Genomic DNA, 17,550 nt, shown 5'->3' on the forward strand with positions numbered 1-17,550 from the left:
ATTTCGTGCTCAAAGCTCACAAACTGATTCAGGCTATGGACAAAGTCAGGGCTCATCCTGGGGAACCCACCAAGGACAGCCTCACAAGGTTTCCAGAGGGGCCAACGCCAATCCCGTAACCGGGTGGGAGGGGGTCCTCCACTTCCAGAGGTGGTGCAACACCTCCAAAATATTGACCACCATTCAGGTAACCTCCCATGCCTCTCCAGTAGGAGGGCGTATTTCACACTTCACCCACGCATGGGAGGGAATCACCACAGACAAGTGGGTGCTATCTACCGTAGAGGGTGGTTATGGCATGGAGCTAATCCAGCGACCTTCCAAACATCCCCCTTGACAAAGAACAACCACGAAGGAAGAACAACACATGCTTCTTGAGGAGGTCACAGCGCTGTTACTCAAGGATGCCATAGAAATCATCCCAACTAACCAGGTAAAAAAGGGTATTTATTCATGTTATTTCCTTGTGCCAAAAAAAGATCTAACTATGCGCCCAGTATTAGACCTATGCCCTGCAAACGCTTATGTAAAGCCACAAAAATTCTGCATGACAACGCTACAAGAAGTAATCCCTCTGCTAAAGCGGGGGGACTACATGGCAATACTGGATATGAAAGATGCATATTTTAATATTTCAATATTCCCAGGGCACAGAAAACTCTTGCGTTTCAAGATAGCAAACCAGCACTACCAATTCAAGGTGCTGCCCTTCGGAATAGCGTCTGCTACAAGGGTATTCACCAAGGTACTGGCGGTGATGGCTGCGCACCTGCGCATGGACCCAATCGCAGTGTACCCCTACCCGGACGACTGTCTGATTACAGGGGAGTCACCCCAACTTCACAGGCAAAACACTCAAAGAACCATAAACCTTCTGTAATACTCTGCAGCTTCCACTAGATGTCGGCCTATGCAAAGCATGTGAATCTAAGCAGATACAAGCATCAGAAATACGATTACGGTGAGTAATGTATCCCATATGTAATCTTATAAAGGTGTATATTTTTCAGTATACTAGCGTGGTGTGTTTTCTTTGGATAATCATGTTGACTAAGTGTACATTTGTGTCAGCCCACTTCCCCTTCCGTGAGTTAAGCCTGACCACTCTTCAGGGCAACTTACCGTAAGAGAGAGTTGGCTTACTTTTTAGGTTGGGTGTACCGCCTCCACCTTTAAGGCTTTTGGTTGCACAGCCCTCTCCAGATGGTTTTACAAAAAATGCCTTAACAGTCAGCAGCCGGTTTGCTGCACCATTCCCCAGCTCCAGAACACCTCTTCTCCAGCCCACCGTTATCTTCAATGGCTACATGCCTGAAAGTGGTCTTGGAATCACTGTAATATTCAGAGCCAAAGTGGAGACTTCCTCTGCCTCTGGTGAACTTTGACTTTTCAAACTATTCCAATGTTTTGACAGCTTGCAGTTTATTTTCTATAACCGCAAAGGCAGGACTATGGTTTCTATACTTATCCTTAACATTAGGGCCAACTGATTACATTAGGTCAAATGAAAGACTTTCTACTGGTCAACAAAAATCTAGTCCTGAGGTTAAAGCATAGCTAGCCACTCTAGGTGCCAAATGACTTTAATTGAGATTGGTTTTCCCCATTGATCCTAAGTAGATAAAGGTGTATTTCCCAGTAATATATTTTGGCCACTCTCACTTATTGAATGCTTTGTTTTACACTGTACTCTTACCATCCTGCTCCTCTCCTAATACTTTAACCTTGATGACTGGTCTCCATCACTCATACTCTTCGTGACTCCTTCTTTGCAGAAAGAGAGTCATCCTTCACTTCCTGGGATCCAGAGGTCAAAGTCAAAGCATGAACTCAAGCTCCTGGAGAAGATTCCAGAGAATGCGGAGGCTACAGTGGTGCTCGTAGGTAAGGCGATTCCATGTAGCCCACACAGTCACATTCATCTGTTTTACTTGTTATGGTTTAGGGAACTTCAGTGTTTTTGGTGTTGTTGATAGCCACTGTGGGTACTTCACTGGTCTGAAGCAACCCAATTAGGCATTCTAGTCTCAAAGGTGGTGCTAATTGTGCTCTCTGGGAACCTAGCATGCACAGCTTCATTACTGGTAAGGCAAAAGAACACTGATACGGTTTATAGTCATTAATTCGAATTACATTATGTCAAAAGACATAGGGCCTCATTACACGGAAGGCGGTAAGGGTTAACGGTCACCGGTAATGCTACCGGTGACCGTTAACCCTTACCGCCTTACTACGACTTTAACAGCTGGTTTTACCAGCCGTTAAAGTAGGGTGCCGCAAATGGACCTTGATGCTAATTACGGTTTTGCAGTACCTTAATTACCGCCTTCCCCATTCCCATTATGCCCTATGGGGGCAAAAATGGGAATGGGAAAGGGCCTTGGTGAATGGGGAATTACAGCCCCCGCTCACCTTGGAGTAGGGCGGTAATTCCGCCATCCACCAAGGCGGACACGGTAAAATACCAGCGGCAACCATGGCGCTAATAGCGCCATGGTTACCGCCTACCGTGTAATGAGGCCCATAATGTTGGGGGGGAAAAAAGTAGAAAAAAAAAATTCAAATGTCTTTTTTTGTTTGTTTTTTGTTCGAAAGGGGAGGGTTTCCACCCCAACCCCCCCTTTTTTTACCCCTTTTTTTTACTTACGAAACCCCAAAAATACATAAATAAAAAAATAAAAAATGCGAAAAAAACATTTTCAACATTTTTTTTTCGACATTATGTCTTTCGACATAATGTTTTCGACTTTTTAACTGCACACCCACTGATACACCTCCTTGGTTCACCCTTCCTACTTGTATTAGAACAGCAAGGCCTAGCTCTGCCCAAAATTATTTGGGTGGCTTTAGAAATACTATAAACCTGCAATAGCATAGCCAATGAATCAGCTATGTGCAATAAAATATATTTTAAAATTGAAACACAAGAGTGAAGTGTCCTATAGTAAGATCTTCCAGGAAAACCAAAATAAAAAACTATTAACTTCCTCTGGTGATTTATATACCTATATTCCTACTTGCACTGGTCAGTTGGTGTGACTTATTTCCCCTGTTTCATTTGCTATCTCTCTCCTTATGTATCTATCGGTTCAAAACCAAAACTGATAAAAACCTCTGATATTGTTACTACCTAGGTTTAATTTTATGATTTTCTTTATACAAGCTCTATTGTTCTGTTAAGAGAATTATTAGTATTTTATTGTTAATCCAGGTACATATCCATGCACCCATTGCTTCCTTTTTTATTTCTATTTATCCATTACCTTTCCTGTTCAGGTTTATAAAGTAATAACAAAGAGGTGGTGGCTGGAAGGTTTAGAAAGAATCTTAACATTTGGCATTGCTCTGGGCAACCATCCAAACCATAGTTCTTCGCCTGATAAGCCTTTACAGAAGGGGAAAGTCCATACGCAAATGAGGCTTGGTCCCACTCCAAAAGGGGCAGTCCAGCCTGAACTGCTAGGTCACATCCCTTCTGCATGAGAACACAAGCATCCCCAGACATGTTTCAGCCTTGTTGGGCCTCATCAGTGAGGAGTAGCTTTGGTCTCTAGGCCCAGCAGGCACGGGATGCAAGTCTGGGCATACCCGTCCCACTCGGGGTGACAAAGCAAAAACAAAGAGGTGATGGCTGGAAGGTTTAGAATGAATCTTTACCTACGGCATTGATCTGGGCAACCTTCCAGACCATCCTTCATTGACTGCCAAGGCATTACAGAAGGGGAAAATCCATTCTCATGTCAGGCTTGGTCCCACCCAAAAAGGGGCAGTTGAGCCCAAACTGCTAGGTGACATCCCTTCTGCACGAGATCACAAGCATCCCTTAGACTTTTTACGGCCTTGTTGGGCCTCATCGGAGAGGAGTAGCTTCAGTATCTAGGCCCAGCAGGAACGGGACCCACGTCTGGCCATACCCGTCCCACTCGGGATGACAAAACAAAGGTGATGACTGGAAGGTTTATGTTCAGTATAAAGTGGCAATCCCTGAGAAATACTCCCCTAACTGGTGTGAATCACACCTTTGGGAAGGGGGTTAGCGGGGCATAATCTGGTTTGGCCCTCAGCGCTGGCGTTATCTTGAAAAGGGCCAGGCTCCCTCTCGACAGTTTCCTTTTTCCTAGGTTGAGACTCTTGATGTGTAGCAGTATGTTGGGTTTTGTCTGTAAATTGTGATAGGATGTAATTTGATGGCTTGAAGTCCAAATAAAGTTTTGTTGATGATAAAGTGGTCTGTACAAACAAAATAGCTCTTTAATCACTCTGAAATGGACACACCAGAAACAATATAAAATGGTAAAATATAGGCTCATTTACATATAACGTTTGACAAGAGGTGACCTTTAAAAGGCCCAATTTGGGACAGAAATGTCCTTCTCATGTATGGCAAAGGGACCAAGGTTAACATATTAAGTTAATGTCAAAGATAATCACCAGAACCTTTCTGAATACTGTCAGGGCTGCTGAAATTATTTCCTTGGTAACAGGGCATGGTGGTTCTCCAAACAGCTTAATTGTGTCAGAGTAAGGTTATGCAATTCAAAAGAAAATGCTGTCTCAGGGATAAAGCTGTTGTTGGTTTACAGAGAGCATTGCAGCTCCTTTACCGATTAATGGAGCTAACTGACTAATGGGGTTCACCAGGCATCTACGGATGCAACACTAGGCCCTTCAATATGCCTCGGCAGTGTGGACATCTGTTGCTTTTTGAAGCAAAAGGTCCTCTCGACACTTTACAGCAAGGGATGTAGGTGCACTCAGAGAAGCAGACTCAAACTCAAGTGCACTCACTGGATGGGTTTATTGGTGCCTTGGAGATCGATAGAGCTATTCCCAAAAGTAGGCCTAACCCGAACGATCAGATAATGCAGATTCATGCACAAGGATCTAGTCTCTACTTTCGGTAATATCAGGCACTTGGATGGCACAGAGAGCAAGATTCAAGGCAGGCCGGTCTCCTGGATTCTATTTAAGCCAATCGCAGGACAACTAAGTCTGGTGCTTGAAAAGATTGATTCTAATGGCCTTAAAGTTTAACTGGCATACAGGAAAACAGTTCTGAAATGCCAAGACGCCTTCTGTAATGTTGCAGGTCCTTTTGGGACCTAAAGTGAGTTTAAGTGGCATTGTAAGGAAGACATGGCATCAAGAATAGACAGACACAAGTGAACACAGTTCAAGGGTGTTTATTAAACTGTACAATTAGGTTGGAAAAACGCCTAATCTAAACCTACATCTATGATGCGAGCAAGCTACGAACATCAGAGAATAATAAGGCAGTCCTGGTGGCGTCTTGTCAAATAAAAGGGCCTATACTAAAAACAAACTATTGCCAATTCTTACAACTAAATACAAAAAGAGTGGGATAAGGTTCACAAGAACGAAAGAAGTGTTCACAAATGATAGGTCAGGATTTATTAGTCAGGGGTCTCCCTTCCCAGGTTTTGAGCACGGGACAAGGTGTAACTCCTGAGCACAACATACTCTTGAGTTTTCCCAGCACGAGACAACAGTTCCAATCTCAGATATCAGGACCTTCAGTGGTTAAGTCTCTTTTTCTATAAAAAGTCTCTTGCCTCTGCTGACCTGATCTGGTCCAAATAACAAACAAAACGTTCCTTTCCAAATGTACGTTGGGTGATGTCCTTTCACCTCTGGATCCCTCTCTTCCGGGCTCAGATCCACAAAAAGTTCTTAATGATGTCAGGAGCTTCGGTAGTTGGGTTTCCTGCGTCCGATGGCCTGACAGGTTCAAAATAAAAAATTAAAATAAAAGTTCAACAAAAGTTCCAAAGTTCTTCTCTGATTGTACTTGGGTGATAGCTCTTCACCTCTGGGTCCCCCTCTTCCGGTCTCAGACCCCTCTTGAACATCAGCCTCCCTCCATCGGGTTTACTCTGGCATGTATTTTGCAAGACCCCTGTATAACCACTTTGACCTTTCTTTGGGGCTCTCCCATCACCTTCTGGTATCAGTAGTTTTAACAAAATGGGAGATTAACCAGAGCCTCTTGAATAAGCACCCATGTGGTGCCGGACCCCTCTGCAGCTGGTTTTCCATTAATGTTAAAAGTTCTTTGAACTCTTCCTAATTTGCCACTTTGCGACTTTCATTCAACACAGTTCGGTTTCTTTATCGGTTCACCCCTCGACTCACCCGCTGTGATAAACTGATTGGCTTTTCAGCATATCTGGAGTCACGGCCAGGTCACGGTAGCAGGTGTCTCCCTCTATCCTGTTTATCAGCGTAGGCATGCTCTCTGTACCATTGACATCTACTGCAAGACACTCAGGCTATTGTTCACGGTCTTCCGATTCCTTTCAGGGAGGCTTCCCGGGTCTGTGTTGGAAAGGGCAAGATCGCTTCTCTCCTTGTCGCCCCCTCAGTTCTCACTGTCTTTCTCCTCCTCTTGAACTGCTGTACCATACTTGGATAGCTCTGTCGTCGTGCGGTCCGCCTTGCTCTTCTTGAGTGCTTCACCTTTTATCCCTTTGGGGAAGGGAAAGGGCTGTCAGGTGTGTGGTTCTGGTCAATTGCCTGACTCTGCCTGACCCTTGCGTTGGGACATGTCAGGTAAACGGCTCTGGGGTTAGTCTGTTGTCTTTCGTACTGGGGGAAAGTGTTTGTGTTGGAAAAGGGGGCAGGTTAGAGTTTCTGTGTATCCTATATAGCAGGATGGGGAAAAGGTGTTAGAAGAAGGGGGATACCGCTTCTTACCCACCAGGGTCCCACTTCCAGTCCCAAGGACCCCCCCATACCCCATCCAGGTGATCCTCCTTCACTGGACCAGCCCCAGGTACTGGATCCAATAGCGATGGCCGTGTCCTGGTCACCTGGATGACAGATCCACAGGGACTTTTCAGGGAGACACCATCAGGTTTCTTACATACCCTTCCTCAATGCAATGTAGCCACATTTGTTTCAGAGGGGAACCGGGAAAGAAAATCTACATTTTCCTAGTCTTTTCCTTTTCTATGCTCTACAGTGAAACAATAGGGTTGTAGGTCTAGGTACCATTGCATGACCCGAGGTTTGGATTATTTGCGTTGGCTAATCCAAACTAGGGGTGTGTTCAGAAACAAGTGTGATTTCTGTGTCCTAACAGGTAGTATCTAAGATGGAGCATGGCCCATTTGATTTTAGGTGTTATAACATACTTCATCCTCGTCATTCCATTGACGTTTCTGTGGTTCGTCATTCTTAAGTTTATCTATTAGCCAGGCTGTTTTGTCCGAAAAGCTGGGGATAAACCTACGGTAATATCCTATCAACCAGAGAAATGCTCTAAGATCTCTTTTGGACTTGGGTGTTGGTATATCTAAGACAGATTTTACCTCTTCATGTTTGGGTTCTACCTTCCCATTTCCTACAAAGAAGCCAAGGTATTTTACGGCTGACCATGCCTGTCTGCACTTAGCTGGATTAGCAGTTAGGCTGGTGTTTCTGAGAACTTTCATGATGGTATAAAGATGGAAGAGATGGTCCTCCCAAGTCTTACTATAAATTACAATATCATCAATATAAGCTCCACAGAAATCGGGAAAAGGTTGTAGGATTTGATCCATAAGGCGTTGGAAATTGGCAGGTGGCCTGTGTAAGCCAAAAAGAAGGACTTTGAATTGAAACAGTCCTCGATGCGTTGATAATGCATTTTTTTCTTATCTGGCCCATATACAGGAACTTGCCAAAACCCTTTTGTTAGATCTAGGGTAGATAGATAGGTGGCTGCTCCGAGTTTATCAATTAGGCCATTGATTCATGGCACAGGATAGGTATCGCGGTCTGAAATTGCGTTAACTTGACTGAAGTCTATGCAGAATCTCCAGGAACGGTCAGGTTTATTGACTATATGTTTTTAAATGTACCACTTTACGTCTGGGTGTTCTAATGTAGTGGTAGGTGCCTTTTACTCTTCCTGGTTTGTCTGAGAATACATCGAGAAACAAGTCCACTATGTCTTTTAGGTCATCTTGTTGTTGGACATATAACTCAGGAGGAATTAAATCAAAGTTATCTACCTCTTCGGGAACCAGGCAGGCTATTACTTTGGCATGGGAGGCCGATGGGTTCTCCCTGCACTCTTTCAAGAGATTTACGTAATTCAAATGGACTTTCTGTTTTCTTTCCGGTTGGGCTACTTTATAAGTACCGGTTCCCATTCGTTCTACAATCTCATAAGGACCGTGCCACTTGGAGACAAGTTTGTTTTCTGAGGTGGGAAAGATGACCCAACACTTTTTGTCCTATAGAGAATTAAGCTTACTTTTTTATCATATGAGGATTTTTGTTGGCTCTGGGCCTTTTCCATGTGAGTGCGGACTAAGTCACCAACCATATATTCTTGCATTCTGGTGGCGGTCTGTGAGATGGGAATGGAGGCCTCCTCTTGTTCTTCCCATGTTTACCAGAGCATGTTTAGGACATCTCTGGGCTCTCTCTCATAGAGTAGATCAAAAGGAGAGAAACCTGTGGAAGCTTGAGGGGTTTTTCTTACAACAAGTAGTGCCCATGGGATGATTCGGTCCCAGTCTTTCCCATCCTTATCTACTAGTTTTCGTAAGATTAGCTTTGGGGTTTTATTGAATCTTTCTACCAAACCATTGGTTTGAGGATGGTACACAGAAGTTCGTAAGGTGGTAATCTGGAGTAGCTCTTTGACTTTGGCATAAGTTTACTCATAAAATGTGAACCCTGGTCGTTTAGTATTTCTTTGGGAAAGCCGACCGTGGAGAAATACAGTAGAAGTTGTTTAAGGATCTGTTGTGTAGTATTATTTTGCATTGGGAATGCCTCAGGATATCGAGTTGCATAATTTACGATCACTAGGACATATTTATTGCTTATTCTGGATGGTTTTAGAGGTCTACGTATATCCATACCAATTCTTAAAAAGGGGATTTCTATGATCGGCAACGGGTTCAGAGGGGCAGGTACTGGGATGTGCATGCGCTGGTCTTTTGACATATTTTGCATGTTTAGATGAAGGTTTTTTTATCGGAGTGGATACCGTGCCAGTAAAGTTTCCCACAAGCATGTATCTGGGTTATAGCTTGTCCTAAATGCCCCCAAATAAGATGGGAATGCGCGATCTCCAGTACAACAGTTCACTGGCTTTTGGGTATTCACAATTGGGTTTTGATTACACCTTCCGTAGATGTCTATCTTGTATAAAGCAATCCCTGTCTCAAGAAGAAAAAGGGGCTTCCCTTCTCTAAGCCCTCTTCTTCCAGAATTGCTTGTAAAAAAGCTTCAGTGGGGGTGGATCATTTTGCTGGGCGAAGGCTAGGTTGGGATAGATGGCAGGCCCTTCTCGCTTCCTTTCTTCGATGTTAAGAGGTTTTTCAGCTCCTGCAAAGCCTAAATTACCCCGTTCAGTTTTGTCTGGTTCACTTTCTTTAAATTGTGGAAATAGAGCCCTTTCCAAAATTTCCTGGGCAATTTGATCTCCACAGTGTACCTCAAAAGGGATCTCACCATGATTCTGTAAGAGAACCTTTACATCGTCACGGAAGTTGGGATCAATAACGCCTGCTAAGACATCTATCCCGAACTTCCACGCTAGGACATATTTCGGGGCCAGTCTTATGTAGCACCCCAGAGGGGGTATCAAAGCTAATGCTGCAGGAATCATTCCTGTTTTCCCCTGGGAAATAATAGCTCCCCACTTGATTCTTTGGTGGCGATGGAAGGGTTAGGAGCTCTCTGACTAATTTTCTAAAACTGTAGGTTTCCCCAATTTGTTTCAATTGTGTCACATCCCATTTCCGACACCATATGTAAGGTAGTCATGGCAACAAGAATTGACAGACACAAATGATCACAGTTCAAGGGTGTTTATTAAACTGTATAGGTAGGTTGGAAAAATGCCTAATCTAAACTGAACTCGAAGATGGGAGCAAGCTGCGACTATCAAATAATAATAAGGCAGTCCTATTGGCGTCTTGTCAAATATAAGGGCCTATGCTAAAAAAAAAACTGTTGCCAATCCTTACAATTTAATACAAAAAGTGTGTGGGATAAGGTTCACAAGAAAGAAAGAAGTGTTCACAAATGATAAGTCAGGAGATATTTAGCCGGGGGTCTCCCTCCTCCACGTTTTCAGCACGGTACAAGGAGCACAACACACTCTCAAGCCAAGCTTTCCCAGCACGTGACGACAGTTCTGTTCTCAGGTATCAGGACCTTTGGTGGTTAAGTCTCTTTTCTACAAAAAGTCTTTTGCCTCCACAGACCTGATGTGCTCAAAATAACGAACAAAAAGTTCCTTTCCAAATGTATGTTGGGTGATGTCCTTTCGCCCCTGCATCCCCCTCTTTCAGGCTCAGACCCTTCTCCAATATCAGCCTCCCTCGGTCGGGTTCACTATGGCTTGTATGCAAAGCTATTTCCACCTTTTGTCTTCACACATTTTTTTTTTAAATAATTTTTATTATTTTAACAAACAACTCTCCAAACATTACAACCATTTAGGACATTCGTGATCAATGTTAAAACGTTACATTATACAATGCTCTCTTCTGTCCTCCCCCCTTCCTCCCCATTAACTTGAGCCATTGTATCTGTGTCATCCACCTGAGCCTCTTCAGGTGTCTCTGTTATCATCATCTCATCCAAGTCATCCGCTTCGTGGTCGGCCTGGTTGGGGTTTATCATCAACATCACCATTTGCCACCAGGCTATCAGGGGACCCACCTCTAGTGACTGCTTCATACCAGGCCACAGTTTCTGCCTCTGCCCATTTCAGGAGGTCCACCCACCACATCTCCAATCTAGGCCGGTGGGCCGCTTTCCAGCACATTGCAATTCTGCGCTTAGCCAAGATATAAGCCAGGTCCTTCATCTTGCTAATATGCTTTAGGTTACGTGGCCTGGGGAAGCTCCCGAGCATGCATGCCCAAGCAGATCCAACGTCAAGCACCACCCCACTGCTAGCCAATCATGTCTTCACAAATCTTAATGTCTTTTTAAACAGTTCACCGTGGACATCTCTCTGTCGGGTTCAATCTTTGTCCTCACAATGTTCATCGGGCATCATGCTTCGCCCTGTTTTGTAGGCATCCCTCTGTCGGGTTCACTCTTGCCAATTTTACAGTTCCTTTGCTTCTTTTGGTTTCTATTCGTTTGCCAGTCAAAGACTTTCGACTGTACAGAGGATTTTGCAAGACCCATGTATGACCCCTTAGACCTTTCTTTCCAGCTCTCCTATGGCCTTCTGGTATCAGTAGTTTTAACAAAACGGGGAATTAACCAGAGTCTCTTGAATAAGCACCCATGTGGTGCCGGACCCCTCTTTTTCCCTTCATGTTAAAAGTTCTTTGAACTCTTCCTAATTTGCCACTTTGCGACTTTCATTCAACACAGTTCGGTTTTTTAATCAGTTCACCCCTCGACTCACCGGCTGTGATGAACCGCTTGGCTTTTCAGCATATCTGGAGTCAAGGCCGGTACCGCGGTAGCAGGCATCACCCTCTGTCCTGCTTATCAGTGCAGGCAATGCTCTGTGTAACGTTGACCTCTGCTTCAACACACTCTGTCTTTTGTTCGTGGTCTTACGATTCCTTTCAAGGAAGCTTCCCGGGTCTGGGTTGGAAAGGGCAAGGTCACTTCTCACCTTGTCGCCCCCTTGGTTCTCACCGTTTTTCTCCTCCTCTTGAACTGCCGTACTTGGATAGCTCTGTCGTTGTGTGGTCTGCCTTGCTCGTCTTGTGCTCGCATGCTCCACCTTTTATCCTTGTGGGGAAGGGAAAGGGCCGTCAGGGTTTGTGTGGTTCTGGTCAATTGCCTGATTCTGTCTGACCCTTGTGTTGGGACATGACAGGTAAACCACTCTGGTGTTAGTCTGTTGTCTTTCGTACTGTGCGAAAGTGTTCTTGTCGCAAACAGGGGACGGGGGGTAGAGTTTCTGAGTATCCTATATAGCAGAATGGGGAAAAGGTGTTAGAAGAAGGGGGATACCTCATCACACCTGTCGGTGTCCCACTTCCACTCCCCAAGGACCCCCCATCCAGGTGATCCTCCCTCACTGGTCCACCCCCAGGAACTGGATCCAATAGTGATGGCCATGTCCTGGCCACCTGGATGACATATCCCCAGGGACTAGTCAGGGAGACACCTTCAGGTTTCTCACAGCATCCATACTCACGTGCTCATATAACATGGCAATGCATCTTTAGCCTGCCACGTGCAGCTATATTATGAGATGCTTCAAATAAAAATTGTTTCTCGACATGAACACATCGCACATTCAGAAGCACTTTGCTTCACCAGTCACACAACAGTACATCCTTTTCTTAAACAAAAGGCATTTATGGATGCCTCGTTGTGTTCAGGGTGACGCAAGTCTTATGGGCTACTCTTGTTTTGTGCAGCACGGTGGCACTTCCTAACAATAATCTCTAACACAGATTTATATCGGGTATTCTCTATACTAAGAGGACTGAACCTCTCTATATTCTTTCTGACATACTACGATTCAGACAGAAATATACACAAACATTCTTGCCAGTGGGGGGACAACATTAATATCAATGTGCCACTCGGATTTAGCGATACTTAAGTGGGCTTGCCGATGTACAAAGGAAAAACTTTTACTCAATGCTTAATATAGATATGAGTCCCTACCCAAATGTATGTGCCCAGTCCAAGGAGATCATGCTGTAGGAAAAAGAGATGCAATTGGTATCTATTTTAAGTGCAGCTTCAAGGGAGCTTCGGTGCTCTTACACACCAAAATTGTATTTTTTTGTTTCAATCTTTTTATTGTGATACAAACAAGTAAATTATAGAGACTATACAAGCAATAAGTATCATCATACGAATCCTGTTTCACACTTCTACAAATCCTCTATTTTAGTACCAACATTTATTTTTATTGTCCTCTTAAAGGACTGTTAACACTGTTTCTACTTCAACCCCTTGCACCAATAGATGAGCCTTAGAGGAGTTAGTGGGGAAAGAAAACTGGAGGAGGGAGACACAGTGAGGCTGCAAATAATAAACACCTATAATTCTATCCTGCATTCCATTAGCAACTTTCCTTGCCCCCCAGCCTAACAACAAGCAATAGAGCTTTTTGGCATGCAGTGTTATCTTTAAGTGGAATTATGAGGGACACTAGCCTCTGCAAATCTGACAACCAAGAGACAGAGTGTGGCCTTCATACTTGACTGCGCTTGAATTCTTCTGACACATAGTGGAACTGTCCATTTGCTTGAAGGCATACGTTTTTGTCCTTATGAATTATTTTGCAGCATCACGTACAGTGTAGTATAATTGTTTGCAACTGCACTGTCTTATTATTCCTTCTTGATCTTCTGGAGAGCACTTTTATTCCGCTCCACCTCAAAATTCAAGTCTGGTAATGGTAATAGTTTGGGCCCATGTAGCTGATTACCTTTTTCCTTGGCTTTCAACAGACTCTTTTATGTTAAGAAACATTTATCCTGAACCCAACACCGCCATAGTGTTCTTAAGGTGCAGGACTGCTCTAGCATGATAATAATTAAGTGTACTCCCCAAATTGTCCTGCTTCCTAAAGAACCCATATGGGGATCTGAAAGTCTATGGAGTTCTGATGGAAGAAGAGAAAGGCCAGTTTTAAGGCTGATCTTCAAAATATCCATGAATCTTGGATTTTGGTCTTTCTCTCCCTCTCTAACTATGGCTCTCGTGACAGCATGTTGGTAGGTTTAGCTATATTTTAACAAACATTGGGCCTCATTACAAGTCTGCTGTTCCGGAATTAAGGGTACTGGTAGCAATGTACCAGCACCCATTACGGACCGGCAGACTACAACTGTGCCTGCCGTGGCCTTTGAGCCCGGCAGGCACACTTTTCATGGAAGCACCGGCACTGTTAGCAACAGTGCCAGTGCTTCCGTCTCCCCACTGCCATAGAGTCCTATGGGACTCCATGTGAATGGGGACTTGCTATTTCCATCACCTGAGATCCGGGCCACCGGGACTACTAATGTCCCGGTGGCACTGGTATCGCAGGCGGCGGAAACTGTGTTATTGGGTAACCGCCAACCTCTTAACGAGGCCCTTTGTCTTGTTCTCCAAGTGGTACATAGTGGCGGCTGTGACACCCTAACATTTGATAACTATCTGCTGATTTCGACTCCTTTCCTTTTTAATAGCCACATTTTTGTGATTGTACTGTTGGTAACAGTGAATGCTCTGTCACATTTTCCACTGAAAACAGTTTTATCTGCAGTGTCCATTTTCATTAAAAGTCTCCTCAATCTCTTGTAACATTTTTCTTTCACATGTAAGCACATTGTCACTCGTTCTGGAAGCCTACATCATCTGCTTTTTAGCATAAGGAGACTGTGGGGTTAAAGTGTCTCTACCATCCCTGTTGAGCATTCTTGTTGTCATTGTGCATCCTACCCCTGATAAAAAATGCTTGATGAGAGCTTTAGACACTACAGAGGCCTTGTCTGTCAGTTACTTTTTTATTGTTTGTCCAGAGTGAGCCCTCGCCTTCAGCTATGGGACTAGAGGGTGGGATGTGTGGCAGGAAAGCCAACTCACTGTCCTTCCCTGATCCCTTCATTGACTTCTACTCTAAAATAATTCCTGTGACTGCTTTCGGTAGCATGCTGGGCAGCACACTCACTGCAGTCCCAGCTAAACCATTGCTCCTCTGCAATTATTTGCACTCCCTCTCATCTCTCTGAGCCCCATTCCATGTCAGGCAGCAGCCCCACTAACACCATGCTGAGACAGGTCTCATACTGCTCAAGGAATGCCTCTGCCATCTTGGATTCACACTGCGATGCAGGTCGAGTGTAGCACTGTGCTGATCCTGGCTTCTTTTGTTGTTTCTTTAGTTTCAGCTACAAACTTTTGGCTTGCTTCACCCTCACTTGCGCTGTCTTGTGGTACCCTGCTTGAATCTTCATTTATCTGGTGTAAGCCACCTGTGAGCCTAGTGAGTGGTGTCTGATCCTGAAACCAAGCTCAGAATAAAAGGCTGCGTCAGTCCCCCTGAACTCCACATACTGCCATGAGGTACATTTTAAAATGGCACCACACATTTCAGAGGCTGCATTTTGCTGACATGTGACATGCTACTGGCCCTTGTTTGGTCTTAATCAACTCAAGCAAACAATTGAAGACAACTGCAATAGACCATAGAATGTTAAATGGTATATCCAATTGCCATTAAAACATCACGATTTACACCGCCACGATAGAATTAGCTTAGCTAAGCGCGGCAGCTAGTGCCACGTGAGGTCCAGCAGGAGGAGGACTAATTTGTCTTGCTTAAACACAGCAGAGTACAGGGGTCACTTGATTCATGTTCCTTGCTTACATGATGATTTTGCTGATAGGATTAATGATATGTTATTTTATATCTGCCTTCATACTTGCCAAATATACCAGCCCTTAGGAGATAAGTGATATTAAACTGCATTAAAAAGGTAACTCCTTGTCAGTGTCAATAATTGTAACGAGTCAAATCTGTCATCTCTGATTGGGTCATGAACCTTAATTTTCCCTGACTGTATATGTGTTTGATCTTTCTGAAATCACTGTAAAACTAGGCCCAGATATGCATAAGCGCTGGCATTTAAGCTTAGTGTGCTTCAGACATGAATGATTGATGACCAGAAGCTTTCTTGAAGGTGAAGGGCTCTTAATCGTGCCTAAATATAGGCAATCAAGACAGGTGTCGCCCACCGTAACCAGGCCCCTTTCGACATGACACTAACTTTGCTAATAATAACCTCGCGGAGTGGACTGCTGAGTGAAATGCAGTCTTTGGCAGTCACGCATTGTTTCCTGTGCTTTTTGCAAGTCTGTTGGCAGTCTCTATTCAATTGTGTGAGGACCCACTTTTGCATTCTAATACAGCATTTGTCCGCAGAGCGGCCACGGAGTGGCCTGCTGAGTGAACTGCAGTCTTTGGCAGTCACCCTTTGTTTCCTGTGCTTTTTGCAAGTCTGTTGGCAATCTGTCTCTATTCAATTGTAGGAGGACCCACTTTTGCATTCTAATACAGCATTTGTCCGCAGAGCGGCCACGGAGTGGCCTGCTGAGTGAACTGCAGTCTTTGGCAGTCCGTGGCGATGTTCCAAATGGAGGATGAAGGTCAGACATTGCGGAGCGGCCTCCAGCGTATCATGGAATCAGGCATGAGAGAATCCGCTGAGAAGACATCGTCGACTGACTACTTCTCAGCGCCAGGAAAGAGAGGGCACTTGCACTCAGCAACAGAAGCGTGTATTATAACAACTCCAACTCAACATTTAAGTCCCCCTCTGAGCCCTTCTCAACCATCTAATGACACACAGACGAGTGAAATAACAAGTATATTTGCACCCAGCATGCACATGAACCCCCTCTGCCCCTCCTAGCTGTCGTGCCAGATACACCTTTCGCGATCGCGATCATAAAGCACGACCAAGGTGTCTTGAAGCGGGTGGAGCGGCTTGGAAAGGACGGCGAACAAGCCGTGCTGGACAGGGACAACAAGCAACCCCCGGCACTTCTAACTTGTATTCGGGTCCCGCAAAACTGACTATAAACATTGACGTACACCCGATGAATGAAAGAGAGGACCTAGAGAGTCCTCCATGTAACGAGACACACGTGTTTACTTTGGAGGGGGAAGAAGGTGGAAACGACCAAGAAATCCAAAGTCGGAATTTGGCTGACAAGTGCAAGTACACTAATCAGAAGCCTCCCTTGACACTTGTTGACCAGCCCGTGAAGGAAGCGGTAAACTTGTAGGGTTCGAAACCCATGTCAAACTCCCAGAACACTTGGCTAAAATCAAAAAGCCTGTTAAAATCAAGGCATCGGCTAATCCGAAAAAGAAAACGATTGAGAGCCACACAACTCATAATGTACAACAACGCAGAGGGAATAAGAACACAAAGAAACCAGGACACGCAGTGCATAGAGTGATGTGCCAGCAGAGCAAGGCTCCTCCCTTCTCTGCTCGCTGCAAAACTGCTATTAAAAAAATCTAACAGTAATCACCGCCTGCACAGATGAAATCTCGGATGCCAAGCTCATTGAAGGAGTGGAAGCTCTGAACGCTTCTCCATGGTTTAGCGCACTGAGTACATCAGAGGACCCCCTAGGAGATAAGGAACGTCCGGCAGATATCATAGAAAAAACATCAGCAATCCAAGGAGAGAACGAACGTTCGGCAGATCCCATAGAAAAAACACCAGTAATCCAAAGATGGCACTTCAGCAAGCCTTAATTAGAAGTTCGAAGTGAGAGGGCGGATTTGGATTGCCTAGACACCTCAAAAGTCCCAAGAGACCCTGATGCCTCAAAAGAACCTCCAACCATTTTTAGGCCGGTCGTGATGAATGAAAAGGGTTCAAATTGTTTACCCTTAGACACTCGAGAGAGCCCAAACATTAGAACGCAGCATCTCTGGGAGATAAAACATACTAATCTCGGGGACTCGACAGACCTCCCATCCAGAGAACTATGCAGACAGATCTTGTTGGACGATTCAATTCTAGCAATTGAAGATAGCCACCAGGCTTCAATTAACTCCATAAAGGACAAACTAACGGCAACTGC

The 17,550-nt window shown here is 44.5% G+C and overlaps 1 protein-coding gene across 8 annotated transcripts in view; it reads left to right on the top strand.

Moving 5' to 3' along the window:
* The window catches only part of SLC4A2 (solute carrier family 4 member 2), a 1,509,271-nt gene that overhangs the window by 1,032,407 nt on the left and 459,314 nt on the right, over positions 1-17,550 (top strand). For all 8 annotated transcript variants that reach the window (XM_069645996.1, XM_069645995.1, XM_069646002.1 and 5 more), the window contains one exon: positions 1,776-1,884. In XM_069645996.1, the coding sequence (XP_069502097.1) occupies positions 1,776-1,884 (109 nt within the window). The remainder of the gene's footprint in view (positions 1-1,775; positions 1,885-17,550) is intronic.

Source organism: Ambystoma mexicanum, chromosome 2p (genome assembly GCF_040938575.1).
Source record: "Ambystoma mexicanum isolate Mex_15411 chromosome 2p, UKY_AmexF1_1, whole genome shotgun sequence".
NCBI classification, from domain to species: Eukaryota; Metazoa; Chordata; class Amphibia; order Caudata; family Ambystomatidae; genus Ambystoma; species Ambystoma mexicanum.